At 41.2% G+C, this 19,131-nt stretch overlaps 2 protein-coding genes across 3 annotated transcripts; one reads left to right on the top strand and one right to left on the bottom strand.

The window, feature by feature from the left end:
• Window positions 1–1,527: 1,527 nt before the first annotated feature.
• On the top strand, window positions 1,528–4,598 carry DUSP28 (dual specificity phosphatase 28). Its single transcript, XM_053986059.1, has 2 exons — window positions 1,528–2,134; window positions 3,027–4,598. Exons 1-2 carry the CDS (start codon window positions 1,787–1,789, stop codon window positions 3,144–3,146), a joined length of 468 nt encoding a protein of 155 aa, XP_053842034.1. The 5' UTR covers window positions 1,528–1,786; the 3' UTR covers window positions 3,147–4,598.
• Window positions 4,599–4,687: 89 nt separating this feature from the next.
• On the bottom strand, window positions 4,688–18,624 carry LOC128811988 (claudin-15-like). Of its 2 annotated transcripts, XM_053986057.1 has the most exons (6): window positions 18,488–18,624; window positions 17,786–18,058; window positions 9,431–9,595; window positions 9,200–9,281; window positions 6,544–6,654; window positions 4,688–5,231 (listed from the first exon to the last, which is right to left on the bottom strand). In XM_053986057.1, the coding sequence occupies exons 2-6, from the start codon at window positions 18,003–18,005 to the stop codon at window positions 5,132–5,134; spliced, it is 678 nt and encodes a 225-aa protein (XP_053842032.1). In that variant the 5' UTR covers window positions 18,006–18,058; window positions 18,488–18,624; the 3' UTR covers window positions 4,688–5,131. The 2 variants fall into 2 exon arrangements, with proteins under 2 accessions (XP_053842032.1, XP_053842033.1); XM_053986058.1 differs by lacking the exons at window positions 17,786–18,058; window positions 18,488–18,624 and adding an exon at window positions 13,825–14,101.
• Window positions 18,625–19,131: the final 507 nt, after the last annotated feature.

The following is a 19,131-nucleotide window of genomic DNA, read 5'->3' on the forward strand; positions in this document are numbered from 1 at the left end:
CCAGAGCAATCTGATGGGCTACTGGCACCCACACAGATCAGTTCATGGCACAGCAAGTGTGATGCAATGCAAAATCAATATCTTGGTTTTGGCATGAACTGGAGTGTGCCCATAAAGCACCACCCAGGGACTCTGCAAGGACCCAAGAAAGGCCACTGATGAGTGGAGGCAGAAGAAGGATGAGCCTCTGTCAGAGGAAGGTAGGGCAGCAGCTGGCTCTTTCCCACAACGTGGAAAACGTGTGCCTGTCCCACAAAGGAAGTCCCTGGCAGCGATTGCAGAAAGGCTCCTTGCCTGAATGCCCAGATCATGGCCTGGGAATAAGGGGTGTGCCATGGAAATGCTAAGTTGGGCAAGAGCTCCTGCCAGGGAAGGTCCAAAATCCCTGGAAAGAGTGGCTGTGGAGGAATCCAGGAGCCGTCCCCACGCTGCTGGGGTGGGCAACATCAGGGGTCACCTGTTGAGTTTTCTCCTTTCCAGCCACAGGATCCCAGCCTGAACCGAGCTTCCTGGGGCCTTGCACCAGCCACATGCCCTGAGCACAGGAAGCAAGGGGGCAGGTGAATAAGCCTTCATGTGGGAGCTGAGGCATGTGCTGGATAACAGGAGGGGACAGCATGCTCTTGTGCTTATGTGAGAGAGCCAATTCCTTTGGCCCCAGAGACAACATCTCACTGACAGGCTGCTATTGACACAAATGATGGCAGGTGCATGGTAGGTCGAGTTCTCCTTTCTCCATGGTGGAATAAAAGCTCATCCTTGTATTTCACTTCTCATTCCTTAATGGGTGGCATTGCTTTTCACACTGGTCTGTGCTCTGCTGCTGCAACAGTTCAGGTTCATTTTTGTGTCAGCAGCAAATATCAGTCAAATGCCTGAAAGCAAAGGGTTGAAGCAGCTCAGCCTCCAGGAAGCAGCTGGCACCTGCGAGCAGCCCTGCAGCACCTGCCCGGCACTGGCCAATGTGACCTTCACCTGGCTGGGTTTGGCCCATCCCCACCCATCCTGTGCAGTTCAAACCCATGTCAGCACACTCAGGTGTAAGATGCTCTCTGCCCTGGCAACACACCAGCAATTCTACTGAAGTCCAGAAAGATTAGCTCTACGCTATCTGGCCAGCCTAGTAAATCATTTTCTGGGCACTCAAAAGACGCTTTTGTTGTAGGAAAGGGGCACCGAGATGCTCTGGAAAATCACAGAATCAATCACAGGATATGCTGAGTTGGAAGGGCCCACAAAGATCATGGAGTCCTAGTCCTGGCGCTGCACAGAACATCCCCAAGAGTCACACCATGGGCCCACGAGTACTGTTCAAACACTTCTTGAGCTCTCTCAAGCTTGGCGCTGTGCCCACTGCCCCGAGGAGCCTGTTCCAGTGCCCAACTGGATCTTCCCTGGCTGAAGGACCTTTTTCTAATATCCAACCTAAACCCACCCTGACACAACTTCAGCGTTGCATCACTGCACCAACAGCACCGCCCGCAGCAGCAGCAGCATTCCCGTGCAGAGCACAGCAAGTAAGCAGCTGCTCTGGGGATAGCGACTGTACAAATCCACTGGCTTTACAAGTGAGCTGTGGGCTCTGAAAATGCTTTCAGCTTTCCAAGCGCAGCTCTCGGGATGCAGCGGGCACTAGGACCTGCCTGGAGCCTCTACGGCCCAGCCCGTAGGGAGCGGATAAATATAGCAGAGCGCCGGTGGCTGCGGGCGGCGCGGCCGTGCCGGCACCGGGAGCCCCGCGCCGCCACCCGGGCGCGGCGGGGCCGGCGGTGCCCCGTGTCCGCCGATGCTCCAGCTCTGCCAGGTCACGGCCTCGCTGCTCCTGGGCACGGCCAGGGCAGCATGCGACGAGGAGCTGCTGGCGCGGGAGGGGGTTACCTTCTGCGTGAATGTCACCCGGCAGCAGCCCTTCCCCGGGCTGCGGCGCGTCCGCGGCATCCGCGTGCCCGTGTTCGACGACCCGGCCGAGGACCTGTACCGGTGGTTCGAGCCCTGCGGCGCCGCCATCGAGGAGGCCGTGCGGGCCGGGGGGAAGTGCCTGGTGTACTGCAAGAACGGCCGCAGCCGCTCCGCTGCCATCTGCACGGCTTATCTGATGAGACACCGGCAACTCCCGCTCAAGGACGCGTTTGAGGTAATGTGCCTACATCCAGATTCATATTTACAGCTCTTTTGGGGAAGAAATGCAATGCTTCTTATGAGTAATGATGATTTCTTTTAGAATTATTTTGGTGCTTTCTCCTGCCCATCACCGGTTATACAGAGATTCAACATTTGAGTAAACTGTTCCCAGCTTGGTCTAATAAGTTTTCAGTGTGGGGTTTCTAGGATGAACATAAATACAAATGCAAATAGGCTTTAAGCACAGGTAGCAAACATACAACGCTGGTTGCTTAGTGAACATTTTCTCTAGCATTTGCACAGTCACGATAAGTGAAGACAGAGACGTGAAGTGAGTGGGTGCAGGAGCTGATATGCAGGGTTTGCTCCTAAGTGACAGCTCCACACAGCCAGGAACATCCTGTCCTGTCAGGCCTGCTGAGTGCCTTGGGGACCTGCTAGCCATCAGCCACAGCTGTAAGCAGTGACATGTCAGTTTTCCTAGAAAGCCTCTCCAATACAAAATGCTTGTGCTTTGTGGGTTTTGTCTTCACCCATTTGTCAGGTGTATCACTTCAGATAGCCAATTTGCTTAATTCAGACTGAGGTGTGCAGAGTGACCAAGTTACACACTATCATCTTAAACATGAGCAGTGTCACTGCACGTGGTGAGAGACTTTCCCATTTCCAGCAAATCCAACAGCTCTGTCTCGTGTCTTGCCCATGAATCCATTCTGTAACCAGACCCACCTGTCAGTTCCTAGCAAGCACAGAGTGAAGTCAGCTCACCAAAATAGCTGTTTGTTCCTCTGTAACCAAATCAAAACCAAAGTAAATCTTCTCAAAATTTTAAGTTCCAGATTCATTTGCATGACTCCCACAAATGCAGGATACCTTATTTCTACTATGTCTCTCCTGTTCTCTAGGCTGTGAAAACTGCCAGACCCGTAGCAGAACCAAATGCAGGATTTTGGTCTCAGCTGCAGAGATATGAAGAAGATTTGCAGATATCAAAGCGGTCTGCTCTGCTGAGCAAAGGACTTTAAAATAGTGATGTGTGAAGATACTTTAAAGAAAGTGAAGTGACTTTTTAAAAAAGGAGGGAAAAATCACTTCCTAAATCACCTGTAGGTAAAATGCTTTACCCCCATAACTGAGCTGATGGTTCATTAAATTCATTCAGAGCATTTCTGTTGACAATGCATGGAAAGAGGGCAGATAAGCAGGGAATAACAGCAGAAACAGAAAATGGTTGGAAGGACTGTAAACAAACCACAGAAAGGCCTGGAATCTTCAGCAGTTATTTTCCTCTGAATGACAGTGAGCATGGTAATGATGTACTGAACGAGGGAAGATGTACTGAACACAGGGATTTTATTCCTATTTTTTAATTAAACTTCTCAGTGATGCCATTAGAAGACATGATGCCAAACTAAGGAAGTTCTGAATTTCTCTCTCACCTACTGGATCATAATTCACTTTAATGAGCTGACACATCCTTTGGTGGGAAACTGACAGTGGTTGATGCTTTGTATCTGCGATTTCCCTTATGTTCAACTAGACCAAAGTACCTTCACAAATTGCCTAAAAATCCAGAGGACAGAATATACAGGTGATGGTAAGGACTTCTGCTCTTACCATGCAGGCTAAGTGCCTTTTCAGCTTTTGAAATTATTCTCTAAAACATCAAAGGAATGATTTAAAAAACTGCAGGTGATAGTGGAGGGAAGAAGATGACACTGGCAATGTAGAAGTAATCACCACTCCTTTTAGCTCTACTTACTAAGTCTAACAGGGCCCAGTTCATGCCTTAATGTCTCAGTTTACAAGTCAGGTGTTCCTGCATGCAAGCAGCATGGCTAAATCATTTCTGCTGAGACTGCTTGCAGGTTGCCCTCTGAAATTACCTACTGGGCATGAAACTTCCAGATCAGACTGCTACGTGTTTATCACTAGCCATTCAAAACAGAGTTTTGACAAACTGTATGAACACATTTTTAATTTAAAAGGGACAAGTTATAGAACCTGAGAACCTGCAGGGTGAAATTCCATTCCACCTTGCTGAAAGCATAAATACAAAATAAAGTTACTCACTGCCATCTGCCTAAGTGCTCACACAAGGTAAACAGCGTGGAGCAGTGGAGTAATATAAGGCAAAAATTCTAATGATGGAACAATGACAGAAAATCAAACCACCAGGGAATTATATGAATTAGACAATTCAGATGCAGTATAAGTTCCCAAAGTAAAAGATTTCTCAAAATTAAAGTAGTGTTATTTTAAAAGCTGAAACCATAGAAATAAAAATTAAAATTTCAGGCTATCATTTTCTTAGTTACCACAAGGCATTTTCACACCAGATGCTTTCTCCACTCCCAGCTGTGTTTTGTTCATTCTGTATTGTTTATCTTCTGTATCTGCATTACAGCAAATTTGTTGCACATCTGCAGATTTGAAGGTGATTCTAGTAGATTTGCTAGAAAATTTTTGTAGCTTTTATAAACCTTGACTATCATATATAATAAGAATTTCAGTATAACATAAGATCCTTATTAGAGAATTCTACTTGTGAAAAAATCTGTTTCAGTCTGTGGAACAAAGTTTATTTATTGTCAAAAGCTTAAGCTGCTAAACCAAAGAAGGAAGCTAAACATTAATGAAAACAAAACACATTTCTAGCTGTGAGGCATATGAACTTGCAGTCAGATAGAGCTATCAGTTCCACATGTTTGAGTCAGCTGAAATAGGAATCATTGCTCTTGAGTGTCAGCATATACTGCACTCTGGTTAAATTTTACCAGGCTTCTCAGCATGCAGAAAACCTTCATGCCACAGGATTTCACATCACAGCATCTTTTGTAGAAAGCTATTTACATCTGAAAACCATTCCTATGTACATTGAAAGCCATACCTCTTCCTGGTACTGCTCCAAATTAAGGCATAGGATTGCAGCTTGGAACCAGAATAAAGTAGTTCACTTCTTTATTGGAGTTCATAACCCACTAACACTACAGTGATGCAGGATGGGAGCTCAGACATACTCCTTGTTGCTTATGACCGTCCCAGAGCTCTTGGGGTACATGTGTGGCTGAGGAGCTGCCTGGGCTGCTGAATATGCATACTTCTTGGGACTGTAAATCAAGAAAAAAAACATACCAAATGATAGGGATTAGACACATGCCCATGGCTTCAGATACTTAGAAGTTATTCCATTAGCTTTGTATCCAACCCACCCATAGCATGTTCTTCACAACAGGGCAGAAATTAGAGGCCTCCTGTTGTCATTGTTCTGGTAGCTAAGTGTTGCATGCTAAGGGGGAATAGATGGGGTCCCTGATGGGCTGCACAGCATCTCTCATAACCTCAACCACGCTCTGGATTTCTAACTCACATGTGGTCTTCCTCAAGGCATTTCAGTCAAGGCCCTAAAGCAGAAGCTTTCAGCACCTTTATACAAGCTGCAGGTTTTAATACAGGAATCAAGATGATGAAAAAAGAAAACAGAAATATCTTCACCCAACCCCTTCAACTGTCATTCATCATGTTGAACTTCTATTTCATATATCAGTTTTACCTGATTTTCAGGACATTTCAGGACATTTGGTATTTTGTATCAAAGTAAGGTGAGCAAGATCTAAAGTCCAATGTGGCTGATGAAATATTACCATAAAACTGAAATGGTTTCCGATTAGGCAATGGAATACCAGAGGAACACTCACTTACTACATTTTGATATAATTTTCCTAAGATTAAATTCACCAACAGTGAATATGCTTCTTCCTTGCATATTATAACCCTCTCAAGCCTAGCTAGTACAACATCCAAGCTATTTGAGTTCTGGTAGACATGGACCTCTGCTATTTCTGCCTGTTTCATCTCTCTCCTTCAAAAAGAGGCTTTCTGTGTGTCAGAATTTAAGACCGAAACAAAAAAGCAGGGAAGGTTAAATATTGAGGCCAGAAATCTCACCTTTCCTGATCTGATGTGCAACAAGGCATTTCCATAAAGAACAAGGGAAAAAAACATGTTTCTAGTGATCAATTCTGTGTGCTTTGGGAGACATCTTTACACTTTCTGCAAATTGAACAGTGTGTGAATATTTTACTCACAGTAAATTCTGCAGAGAAACTGGATCATAATACATCATGGGATTTTATATACTTTTCTTTTGGTGACAGTTTGCTCTTTCACCGCACATTTTCGCCATCAGCGGTGCCCTGAATTACCAAATACAAGTTAAAGGTGACTGCTGATGGTGATGCATCCCTATCTGGGAGGTACAAGTGTTTGGAACAGCACCCCCTGCCACCAGTTTGTGACATGCCATAGCACTGTTTGTAAATTATACATATTTATACCAGGGGGTGAAAAAGAGAGTAGTGCACAGGTATAAAGTGGTATGTGATTAACAGCTACTACTTCAACTGACAAATCCAAGATTACCTGTAATTTTGTTTTTCCTTTCCTCTGCATGAACAGGTCAGTAAGATCCCACCAAGTATATAAAGGATAGATCCAGTCCAGCCTAAGTACAGAGCTTCTCCTAGTTCATACCTGAAACATGAAAGATTTTATGGAAACAACTTACAACAAGACCACAAAGCCATGCAAACAAATTCTAATCTGCATAGAAATCAGCTAACTGTTAAAAGGCCCTTCAACAGTGAACAGAGAACAGATCTGGTTTTGTGTCTGCTCAGTAAAACTCTTATTTGTATAGAGCTGCTCTGCCAAATTAGTGACAGTACAGAGAGCACTAAGCAACAAAAAGATAAGTAGCAATAAATAATTGTGTATATTTATCAAATTGTTGATAATAAATAATAATTACATACCTTCTGTGCAATTCACAACACTTATTTTGCCCTTTTGTTGTCTATATGCTGAGAAAAAGCTGACCACAGATATCAGTTTTCTATGGACACAACACTAGGTCACTTATAAGTAGTTGGTTGTATAGGGCTAGTTTTCAAACTTAGATTTCCTAAAGGATATTCAGCACCCTCTGTGGTTGTATGGTGAAAGGTATTTATGAATGTCCCAGGCTGAAAAAGAATAGTTCCCTATTTTACTGTCCAAAACTATACCTTTCAGGAAACTCCCTAGTCCAGTCCAAGAAATCAATTGATAATGAATTTTTCCCAAAGACTAGACAGAACTGAGTCTGGAAAAGTCTGGCAGGAGTTTGAAATTTTCATGATCAGACAAAAACTACATCCACAATCCACCTGTACATCTCTATCTGAGATACCCAATATAAGAGTAAAATTAGTGTCATGGACTGCATTGAAGGTACCATGGAACCAGAGATTTGTGTTTTCTTTCCACTTGGAAACACAATTATTTAAGAGTGTCAAAGGTTCTGACTCTGGAATTCATTGCTAAACAGGAGGGTTTCAGGGGTTTACACAGTTCTCCGTGTGTAATCGCACATGGGAGCCACAAGGTCTCCACTGGTTTAGGTACTTCCAAACATGGAACAAGCAGAGAGTCATTATCAAACTAACCCAGGAGTAAAAATTGCACATTGCCCAGTGCCTGCAATCATTTCGGCTCACCAGTCACCTACAGACAATAATGCTGTAGATGTCACACCAAAACAAAGTATAAGTGGAGACATCTGCAGGAGAACTTAGTTTGTCTTCAGAGCTGTAGGAGAAACTCCTCTAAGAATTAGCAGAGGTCAACTTCTCTAATTTGCTGAAATCACACCAAAAAATGCAATCTGAAAAACCGGATTTACCAGTCTCTTAAGACTGAAGATCAATACTGGCATACAATTTAATTTAAATTTTCTCACAGTCTGCATGTCTAGCTTTACCAATGATCAAACTTAATTCGTCAAGAACTGCTTAGTGAATCAATAGCTTAAATATGAAGTTTAGATATTTAAAAAAAAAAAAATTTCTTCAGCTACTGAATCTACATCTGGTAACTGATTAACAGGCAATTAACTTATTGATGTTGAAGCCCCAAAGCTATAGCAGGTAACTATCAAACATGCCAACTATCCGACTAACCGAAATTCCTTATCAACGGTTGTTTCAGCTCTCTAATGCATTTATTACCCTTCATATAGTTCTGTTAAGGGGATATAAAGCAACAAAAAGTAACTGCACAAATACAATTTTTTTCTAAGCACTTCATTGAAAATGCAGGGAAAACTGACAAACAACAAAAGCAATTGCTTAAAGTACTTTGATTTATCACAAAGCACTTCACCTCTGACTTCCCTGAACTGATTCCTGGGCAGGAACTTTACAAAACACTTCAAATATGAGCCTAGCAACTAACAATTTATAGTTTACTGATCTATGATTTATATAGTTGGTAGAAGTATATTATAGATGTCTCATATTCCACAGACAATATGTTTCCCTCTCCTTTTCCCCCTCTCTGAAGGAGAGGCGCAGTCACCTCTACCCTTGTTCCTCATTCCTAAACAGGACACCTAGATAAAGTGCCATAAGCTGCCATTTGGTTTTGACAACTGTTACTTTTATATCAGACAAGAGTAAGGGCTTTTATACCTCAAAACTTGTTTGAATGCAACTGCACTAGCTGGTAATCCCACAGATTTTGCCTCATTTTAACTCATAAGGCAAACAAATGCTGAGCTGTTAATATATAGACATATATAAGAAAGGCAGCAGATTTCTCTGCAGGTCATTAGTACAAACCTCAGGTTGCTTTCCATGTGATTTTCCCTTGCATGTACATCTGAGGTACTTTATTCTAGTCAGAACTTGAGTTTTGTACCTCTTTAGGTCTAAATGCCAAAGCAGATTAAGAATTTTACCTTTTCTTCTTCATAACATTGAGATACACGTTAACTGAATCTCTCAAGAAAATGCAAACACAGTACAAAACTCCCTCAGATGGGAGGTTGGTATTCCTCACGCATTCACTAACTCTTCCAGAAAATAACTCTCCTCCCTCCCCACCAGCATCTCTGAGGTGAAAAGATTCCCTGAATACAATTTTTCACTCCTGTAGGACTGGATAATGGGATCCATCCAGGTTCAGAAACTCTGGAGCAGCTGAGGTTAGTGCAGCTAACACACAATGGAGTTTGGTATGACAAGATACATTAACTTACTTGGTTCCAGCGTACAGTTGGTTAAAAAACTGAGCAGTAACCATTGCAGCATACCAAGAAATAGCCACCATGGAGCAGAGACCTACCAGAAAAAGTTTAAGAAGCACACAGGTGAATGATTCCTTTAATGGCTGTAACAGATTTAAACCAAGAATAAGTTTATTTCATTTAGTCTGGCTGTGAAAACCATACAAAGTATCAATAGTGCGCTCATTTCAGCCTTGATATTACCTCCTAAAATAAAAAGAAATCCTCCTGTGACAGTAAACTTCATTTTTCCATCTTCATCACTCAACCCAATGTTTGTGCACTTCATACCAAGTAGTGAGAGTACTGCAGCTAAGAATCCCAAAAGGATGGAAGTAATCATCAGGGCACGGCATGCCTGAATGTGAGCTAAGACAGAAAAAGAGAAAACAAATCAGGATCTGTACAGAAATTACATTAATCTTGTGCTGAAAGAAATAAAAGTGATTAGAGGAAGTGACATAATTAACAGGTGCAGTAATGAGTGAATCTTGTCCAACTTTGTCATATGGTTCAGAGAAGCCTCAAAACCCAAGTGTGTTTGGCCTTCAAGTCAAAGAGTTTTGAGACTTGAACTATACATACACTTTACAAGCTCAGTAAATCTTCTTGTGTCTTTAGTAAATCATGAAAAACAACAGCAAGCCACTCATCCCTTACATTCCTGTGAAAATGCCTAGTGGTATACAGGGTCATTTACAGGAGCAGAAGTCTCCTACTCACAAGTCCTTCTGAATTCCTGACACATGTACAGCTGAGTGCACAGGACATGTCTGAAATGCAGGTGATTAGTCAAGGTGTGCAAGGCTCTGGCACTACTGAGGAACTGGAGAAAGGTGCCAGCTTTGCTGCTTCAAGGAAGAGGCAGGAAAGAATGGTGTTCAAGTTAGCAGTGCACTTCAAACTCAGTGTAACAAACAGGAGGTGAGTGTGTCTGAGAGCTGCAGCACTCTTCCCTAGGACATTCTCCTGTGGAGACATTACAACTGTTGTGGGCACGTTAGGGAATCTGGTATGCTGGCAATTCTGCGTCCTTTAAGCTCCTGGTCTTCACATCTAGGTATCAATTGCACAAAAACCAGGACTAGATTATTAATCAGCCTAAGAAAGAAGGTCACGTGGGGATTTGGGGCTCCTTTAAAATGGCAGCCTGCATTTGGTACGGTCCAGGTCAAATGGCATTTCGGCACCTTTGTTGTGAGATACACATGCCAAGCATCACAACCTGGCAGGGTCACAACTGCTAACTTTGTTCACTTGATTATCTTTAAGTTCTCTTCCAACCTAAATGATCTTATGACTCTACAGTTTTAATGATAAGTCAGAAGGGTCAGACCTGATTCCAACTGGACACTCACATCATTGATGCCAGCATTCAAGCTCTTGCTCCCTGACCACCTCCACATCCTCCACGATAACCTGCTGTCTAGTTCTGTAGTGGAGTGGGCTGTAACTCTCCAGACAACAAAAATCAGACAGAGAGACAGGAGGCAAGGTGATGCTCACACTCCAACTGAGCCTAATGTGGCTTAAGAGTACTGGTCCTACAAGCTTAAGAGTTACCAAAGATAGCAATAAGCACTCCTTCGATAAATACATAGAATTAAAGGCTAAAATCATTTGAGGAATTAATGCTTTGTTAAGCACTAATTTTAAAACTTTCATGGAAAAAAAAAAAATGAAGACAGTAGTAAAAGTGGAAAGACCCCTCAAAATACCACTAACAGTTCAAGGTTTTTGCCTGCAGAAGATACTCTTAAGTACTCAACAACACTGCTTTCAGGTTTGGGATCTTTCACGGTGGCAATCACCCAGCAGGGTCCAACAACTCACATTTCAGGTCTTGGGGACTCCTGCAGTGTTAGATGGGACTCCCCATATCTTTCCCGCACACATAAGCATACCCTTGCTTGCAATCCAATGAGAAAGGGATTTAATACAACTGTACCACAATACCATAATCTCAACAGCTTTAACTGAGGACCTTAGTTCACAATTCAGAAAACTCAAATTTTTATTTTAAATTTAGCTTATTTAACATGATACAAAGTCAATGCATTTTATTAGTCCACACCAATTGTAAGAAATTATCCCCAAATCCTGTCATTGGAAAAAACACCTATGGAACTTTAAAAAGAAGAGGGAAAAAAAACCAAACCTAACCAAACCAAACCAAACCAAAAAAAAAAAAAAAAAAAAAACAAAAAACAAAAAAACAAAAACCCAAAACAAAACAAAAAAACAAACAAACAAACAAAAAAGAACCCAACAAAACAAAACAAAGAAAAAAAAAGGGAGTTTACAAAGCTTTGGCAACTAGCTATATCAAATGTTTGACTTAGTTGTGACTAGACAGACAGTGCTATATGGACTAGCATATATGGACTGGTTTCAGTCTTGTGCAATATTGCATTTAAAAGCTCCGCATTTCAAATATTTGTCATTTAGACTCATGGTTTAGTGAACTCAAAAGCATTAAATTGGTTTAAAAGAACCAAGTCTGACTTTTCCTATACATAAAGCAAAACCCAGTATTCCATATACTCAGTTGCCAATAAGGAAACTTTCAAGGAAAATCTTCATTGTCTTTCTGATGAGAGGTAACAAAGACACTTTTGTTTATTCTTTTTGCCTTCCCTCCAGTCCCTGGCATCCTGGCAGCAGTTTCAGCCAAGTTTCTAAACAGGAATTTGAAATACGCCTAAACTGACCATGGTAATTTTTAATCTGCCTTGGTTCATATCTGCAAGCGCTATGGATGTTTCTCAGAAGTCCCACTGTCTGCTGAGCCCTTGTTGCCAAACCCATTTTCTTCCTCTTTCCTACTTTACCCAGCTGTCCTTTCAACTGTTACTACCATCCAGTGTCTTCTGACTTTTGTTTTTCAGCTTTCCTTTCTAAAAATGTTTTATCTTCACAGTTTTGCAAGCTGTTTTCCCCTTCTGCTTCCCCCTGCCTTTACCCCTTGACTATACTGCCCTCTTCTCAACTGCAGGAGAGGACTCTCCTCTTCAACAGATCAAAGTTAATCTTCACAAATTCACTTCAGAGCCTGTCCCAGTCATTTACTTTCTGGCCCCACTTTTCTCCTCCCTGCTGACTCCATGTTGTTACCTGTAGCTCTCAAGAGCCCTGCTGTTGCTTGCCTTCTGTTCTGTTTGCTTTAACACTCGTGGTGCTCTTTTCTGACCCCCACCAGGTTTTTTCAAACCCACTTTTTCTCCAGATGCTGATCTCCTGCGGGCCCATGGCCCAAATCTGCACATACTCTCAGAGGCAGCACCCCGTGTAAACACATCAATGACAAGATGCTGCCTGGAGTCAGTGGCAGTAAGCTACAAACCAGCCCTTGGAGTGGAACCAAATAAAATCACAGAATCATTAAAGCTGGCAAAGATCTCTCAGATCAAGTCCAGCTACTAACCCAGCAGTGCTGGTGCACACTGACATAAGTGCTCTGCAGAGGATAATGTCTGATGGAATTATCCTGCTGTTACTGAGGCTAAAATGTTTAAATAGGGTTATGTTCCTCTTCACACACACACACACATACACATTCTCTAAAAGCAATTGTTATTAGGGAAGAATGAGAGATTAACATATTGTTCCCTAAATACTAGACAGCATTTCAGAGAATTGTTATGAGAGTGTTAGAGCTGCTCAAACACAAGCCTTTACTTCAGATTGAGGGAGAAAGTGAATTTAACACCTCATTCCCACTAATCCTATATTACACATTCTTCAGATTAGGAGTCTCCTCCTACCTATTTAGTTTAGCCACCTCCTAGGGCCGATTCAGCTAGAAGGAAGGCATTTTTATTCTGAATAAGTATCTACATACTGAATTATTCAAGATTAATAAAAAATAGCTTTACTGTCTATTAACATGCTTAGTATCCACAGAATATTGCCTAGTTGGGCATTTGAGGACAACCACAATTACGATGAAGACTGATACAAAGGACAGGGGCCAGCAGATTAGAATTTCTTTATATTTAAAACCACATCCAAATAGACTTTAGTTACTGTCAGTTAACTAACTGACAGTAAGTTAGCATTAGCTGACAAGCCTAAAGATATATTAATTTATAGCATATACTCCTTCTGTAAGTTATAATATAATATGTTATAATATGTATAATATATTATCATGTATTTCTTGGATTATCTACAATTTTCAGTCTCAACTCACAGAAACCACTACCACATCTCAGCTAAAACCAGTATTTCCTATTACATTAAAAACTCCAGCTATGGTACATTAGCTATGAAGTATTGCAAAATAAGGTCTATACAATAATTCTAAATAAATAGTTTAAAAATGTCTCTTACTAAGACATCCCACAAGATGCTAGAGAAGAGATTACAACCCACTTTAAATGCCTGTTAAATGCTTGATCAACCAGCTTCGTTTGCCTTGTTATTTCCTAACATGCTTGACACATTCTGCTGCTTGAGAGATTTTCATTACTTCAGCCCACAAAGTCCTTCTTGGCCAGTTATTTTCCAGTATTACCAGATTACTAAAACAAAAGCCTTACTACTTTTTGCCAATAAGTTTTTAATCAATATAAACAAGGCTGCACAAAGTCACCTACCAGGCAATGCAAGCATAGAGTCAAAATCCCTGCAGTTGGATACTCCAGTGCTGTCTTCTGCACAGCTCTTCCACAGGTTTTCAAACAACGTAGATGTTGTGATCACAGAACCATGTATACTGGAGACTTTCCAGTAATTATTTGGCAAAGTAGCTCCAATAACTGCCAACCCACCCAAGCACAAAAGAAAGCCAACAATTTCCAATGTAGCAGTCATGCTTGTGAGTAGTAACAGTTAAATATCCTTATAATTAGATTACAATCAAGTGAAGCCTTTCAGAAGCCTCCTTGCTGTTTTATCTCTGGGTTTCACTCCAAAATGAGTCTACCTTTGCTCTTTGCTCTTTCCCCATAGATAAGGCTTACTGGGCATGACAATAAGAAGTGGGAGCAGTTCATGATAAAGATATTGGTGTGTAAAAAAGTGACCATATTAATTATTTTTCTAATAGGAAGTGAAAAATGAGCCTATTCTTTTTCTCAGCCTAGAAAGTCCAGTCAGTATTTCTACAAAATACCTTGTAAGAATGATAATATAGGCAAATACTTTATTTCTATCTCTTTTTCAGAAGTCAACTGGATTTTACACTAGATTAAGATTGCTTGTAATTTTATTTTTGCTATCAAATAAAAAAACTTTTATGTAATCATTTCTTGAGGATTCAAACATAAAACAACTTGAGAACAGAAGCTTTATACTTCTGCTAGAAAATTTAGCACAGTTTTTGGAGTTATGGTCATAAGTAATCCACAACTGTACTGCCAGCTTCTTTCAGGAAGGTTAAGTTTATGGATGAGTGGTTTCCATTAATATTTTACTGTCTATTGATCTATAGCTAAACACATTCAGTCTTAAAAACCATCCCACTTACACTGTACAATTGTACAATGTATTCCAATTGTAATAATGTATGTGCGATGGAATTGAAATGTGAGGAAATGAAGGAGCTAGGGTGACAGTCCTGTCTCAAAAGGAATAAAATGATGGAGAAAAACAGCTATAAGAAAAATAATATATATCAGCAAATTGCATCTCTTTGTTAGAATACCTTAGGATTAAAAAAAAGCTATTCTGGGCAAAGGATATGTTAAATTCAGTTTAGTTGCTTCTGCTCTTGGCTAGACAGAATCATAGCCTCATTTCACATCACCCACTCATGTTAATACTTTAAAGTACTTGTGGATCCAAATGGGGTTAACCATCTTTTGCAGTGATAACCTGCTCTTATCTCCAGGAAACGGAGTCAGAGTTTCTTCATAAAATAATTCTGCTATGATGCAACATGGTAACAGTTCCACAGCATTTATGTAAACACTACCAGAAGGATTAGCCTTTGAGAGCCACAACTCATCCCTAACAGGTATTTGTTGTTTTTCATCAAAATTCACTGTCACTTTGAGCTGATGCTGTAGGTTGGTAGGTTCAGCTGCCAAAGGGCATTACAGTGCCACAAGGATATTTTGGCTCCCATGACAGTCAATAGGTTCATTGCCATTGATTTAAACAAGACCAGATTTGGCAGTGGGATCCTGTGCAGCTCTAAACTTGCAATCTTTTAAATTGATCTCAGGTGACTGTTACAGAATTCCCTCCTTCTGCTTAGTCACTGCAACTTAAAAACTGATGGTATAGTAAAATGAACACATTGTACCAGTACCCTGGAGTATCTGCATTTCATTAAAAGCCCTTCAAAGAGTTTCCAGCCAATTTACCCATATGTGCTATGCTGGTGATCTGAGCAATCACTTCTGCTAACAGCACTTTCAAAGGTGAGATAGTTGGGCCCTTGAATCAAGTGTCCACAGCTGTTATACCACTGCCAAGGATAGAAATAAAAAACTAAGGGTGTAATTTTTAAAAAATCTCGTCTTAGTTAAGAAATGTATTTCAATAGGCAGTCATAAAGCACACATATAAATAGAAAATATTAAACTGCAGACCTGAAGTGCGTGAGTTTTCCTATACAGCACCAGGCATTTTAATAATTCCCTTCAGGAAATCACTCTCCCCTGTGTTAAAGAACATAAGGCTGTTCTTCACTAAATTTTGTAAACTGTGGCTTGTCAGGCAATGGTCATAACAGCCAGTACTGCTCTGCAAGAGGCTCTGCATCAGCAGGGCTTAAGAGTTGGTGGGGACAGCTTCACATCAGCACTTTCCATAGCTTGGGAGCTTTCCATTGGGCTTGCTCTAACCCAGTCAGTTGAACCAAATGCTGTCATTGTTGGCCCCATCTCATCACTCTGATTTCCAGAAATTTAAGGGATCCTGGTACCTACACAGAGGAGGCCCTGGAGAGGAGCTGAACAGCTATCAGGATGATGTGAAAAGCTGACATTGCCTCTGATGCAATGAGCAATGTTTTTAAAATCCTTGGAAGCCCCCCCTTGTGATTAGCCCCCTTTTGAGGCTACAAACTCTGGCCTCATTACGGGATGCTGATACTTATTCTTAAACTGGCCTCCTCATTAGAAGGCAGATGAGGCCACCAAAGCAAGGGCCCTGCAGAAGAACCATGAACATGCTGCATCTTGAGAGTTAAACTCTCACCCTTTAGAGATCTGCCTTACAGTTAGGCAGCTCTGACTCCAGGAAAGCTCACATCTGTGTCAAGAAAAACAAAGCTCATAATCTGTGACTTGTGGTATTTTTAAGGTTTAAGCACTGCACATTCAGAATAAAACTGCTGGAAGAGTCCAGACAAATAGCAATGACAGCAATCAGGAACCTATAAAGCACAGAAGACTTGAAGAAATTATATTAGCATCACTCATAAAATGACTACACAAAACTGAAAGTTGTAAAATAATAAATGCAAGGTTCTGTTTAAGACAGAAAGCTTAACAAAGTACTATTTCCAAAGGCTACAGTGTTACTCTTTCTACACTCAGTTTGCTGAGGAAAGAACTTCAATGTCAGTCCTTCCCAGTCCTTTACCATAAAGATCGTGTTTAGAGAAAGATATTTTTAAAATCCAGAATGATTCAAACAAATACTTTCCAACGCCTACTGAGATATTTCTTCTCTTTCTAGCTACAGATAAACTACCCTGCTAGCATGGTCAACCCTCAAAAACACAGAAGTATCCATTGCACAGATGTATTTTAGTCTAAGCTCACCACCCCTGAGAAATTCCAGAAAAAATACCCAGGTACACAGGTTTAGCACAAAGTATCAAACGAGTTCTGGAATATCTAATAATTCCTGTCTCATACCAAAGCACAAACACACACCAGTGCTCATGGAACTATGATCTGCTCATATTGAAGAACTACACTGAGTGAAAAGATGCTATTTCTTCCAAAACTATTTTTAAAAAAATACTCAGATTTACTGTATATCACTCATACCTCTATGTGCACATACCAGAGAGGGCAGCAAAGCCACAGCAATGACTGAGCTGAACTGCAGGGTGAAAAACTGGTTTCATGGTGGCCCTTTAAGCTGTCTTCAACCACTACAGGATTTGGCCATACTGGACATACAGCCTATACTGGGCTGTTCTGACACCTCCAGTGTGTGGCTGCTCCCTGATATCCCAGCACAAAGATGCAGGGACACAGGTGACATTGTGCTACTACCTAAAGCACACACACATGTGCCCCTGCAATCCTTAGGCTGAATTTTGGCTGCAATGCTTCTTTTGGTATGTCATCATACCAGAGACAGGTTTTGGTAAACAGGGATTTTATCTTGCCCTAGCCCTTCTCATTCTTTTGTATACATAGGGCAAGCACACCACACTGAGAAACAAAATTGAAAGCTGGAAGTTATTTTAATTCAGAGACAGACACTGATGGAGAAGAAGGCAAGTGGAAATAAAGCACAGAGAACTGCAGTGGCCTCTGGGACAACTGCATTCTGTGCCCCCCAGCCTGCTAACACACTGTCCAGAAAGAAGGAATAAAAGCCCATCCTTGGATTTTACAAACATCTGCCATGACCACTGAGTTCACTTACAGTCTGAACTCAGCATGTAGAGAAATTTCTTGCACTGTACTGATCCAAAAGCACTAGCTGCACAGTCCATCCAAAGACCTTCAGAAACCCAGTCTGCAGTAACCAGCTCTGTCGTGGTGTCCAAAATCTTCCATCTGCTGGACATGGTAGTAACAAGTAATGTAGTGAATCCTGCTAAAGCCAGCAGCAATGCACAAATCTGTAGAAAGGATGATGCCATTGCGACAGAAGTTTTCTTCAAAGATGTTCCCCAAAATTTCTGGTATTAGAAACCTGTTGAAACAGTTCATACACACAGTGTATGGGGTTACCTTTACACAAGCCTGACCTTTGCAAAAACATCAAAAAAAATGCCTACCTACAAAATAATGTATCACACAAGGGAATTGTAGCTGTAAATGTAATGTAATGTAAATCCCATTAAGTAACTGGAATAGCTGAATATTCTATAATTTTTTTTCTTAGGAAAACTTTTATTATTGTACACGTTTACCACAAAAAAATGCAAACAGAGCAAAACCACAGGAGACAACTAAAGAATTCTCTAATTTTAATTTGCAATGTTACATCCATTTGTTACTTTTTTGCTAACTCAAAATTCATTTAAAAATGAAAACTATCAAATGCTTTAGTAAATTATTCATCTCCCAATTACAATATCTACCAATACAAATTTAAAGCAAGATAAATTGTGGTACTCACGTTTATGGTATGTTTCTAATCCGCTTTCTCTACCTAATGTCAGCACTTTGTGAGGACCAATTCGATCACCCAAACAAAAGTTTTGTACTATTTAGGACCTTTGTCCCATTCTAAAAACCAAGGACCCAGGGCCAAAGCTCTGTCCAACTGTTGCACAAAGATCTGGCATGCTGAAAGGGAAAATTACCAGGAAATTATGTAAATTAGTACCAAATATACTCATCTTAACCTGGCATATAATTTGCTTTGTCAGGGCCACTGAGTTGCCCAAACACCATCAGAGTGCAAAGCACTGCAGAAACATTGCTACAACTTCCATAATGGCTGGTTTACCTGAAATGTTTTATGCATTTGTTTTAGGATGCATCCTAAAGAAGAAATATGCAGCTGGACACCTGTCCAGTGGATGACATTAACAAACCAACCGTCTGTGACTGCAGCCACGGCCCGAGGCAGGACAGACCTCCTGTGCTCACGGCCAAAGGAGGTCTGGCAGCCTGGCACAGCTCTGCAGCCACTTTACTGCTGCACTTCCTCCTCTCTTTGCCTTCCTCTGTCTCAAGGAGCCACCCTCATCACCCCTTCCTGACCCTGTTTCTACCACACAAACCCCATAGGACAGTCCAGTATTCCAAGAGCATATC

This window comes from Vidua macroura, chromosome 10, assembly GCF_024509145.1.
Source record: "Vidua macroura isolate BioBank_ID:100142 chromosome 10, ASM2450914v1, whole genome shotgun sequence".
In the NCBI taxonomy this organism is placed as follows: Eukaryota; Metazoa; Chordata; class Aves; order Passeriformes; family Viduidae; genus Vidua; species Vidua macroura.

What these genes read in the sequence shown, in the direction of transcription:
- DUSP28 (XM_053986059.1), top strand. Translation starts at nt 1,787, where the DNA reads ATGCTCCAGCTCTGCCAGGTCACGGCCTCGCTGCTCCTGGGCACGGCC. An exon ending in CGCTCAAGGACGCGTTTGAG is followed by an intron (nt 2,135 to 3,026) that starts GTAATGTGCCTA and finishes CCTGTTCTCTAG; the next exon opens with GCTGTGAAAACTGCCAGACC.
- LOC128811988 (XM_053986057.1), bottom strand. Translation starts at nt 18,005, where the DNA reads ATGGCATCATCCTTTCTACAGATTTGTGCATTGCTGCTGGCTTTAGCA. An exon ending in CTACATGCTGAGTTCAGACT is followed by an intron (nt 9,596 to 17,785) that starts GTAAGTGAACTC and finishes TTTCTGTCTTAG; the next exon opens with CTCACATTCAGGCATGCCGT. An exon ending in AAGGAAAAACAAAATTACAG is followed by an intron (nt 5,232 to 6,543) that starts GTAATCTTGGAT and finishes CTTGATTTACAG; the next exon opens with TCCCAAGAAGTATGCATATT.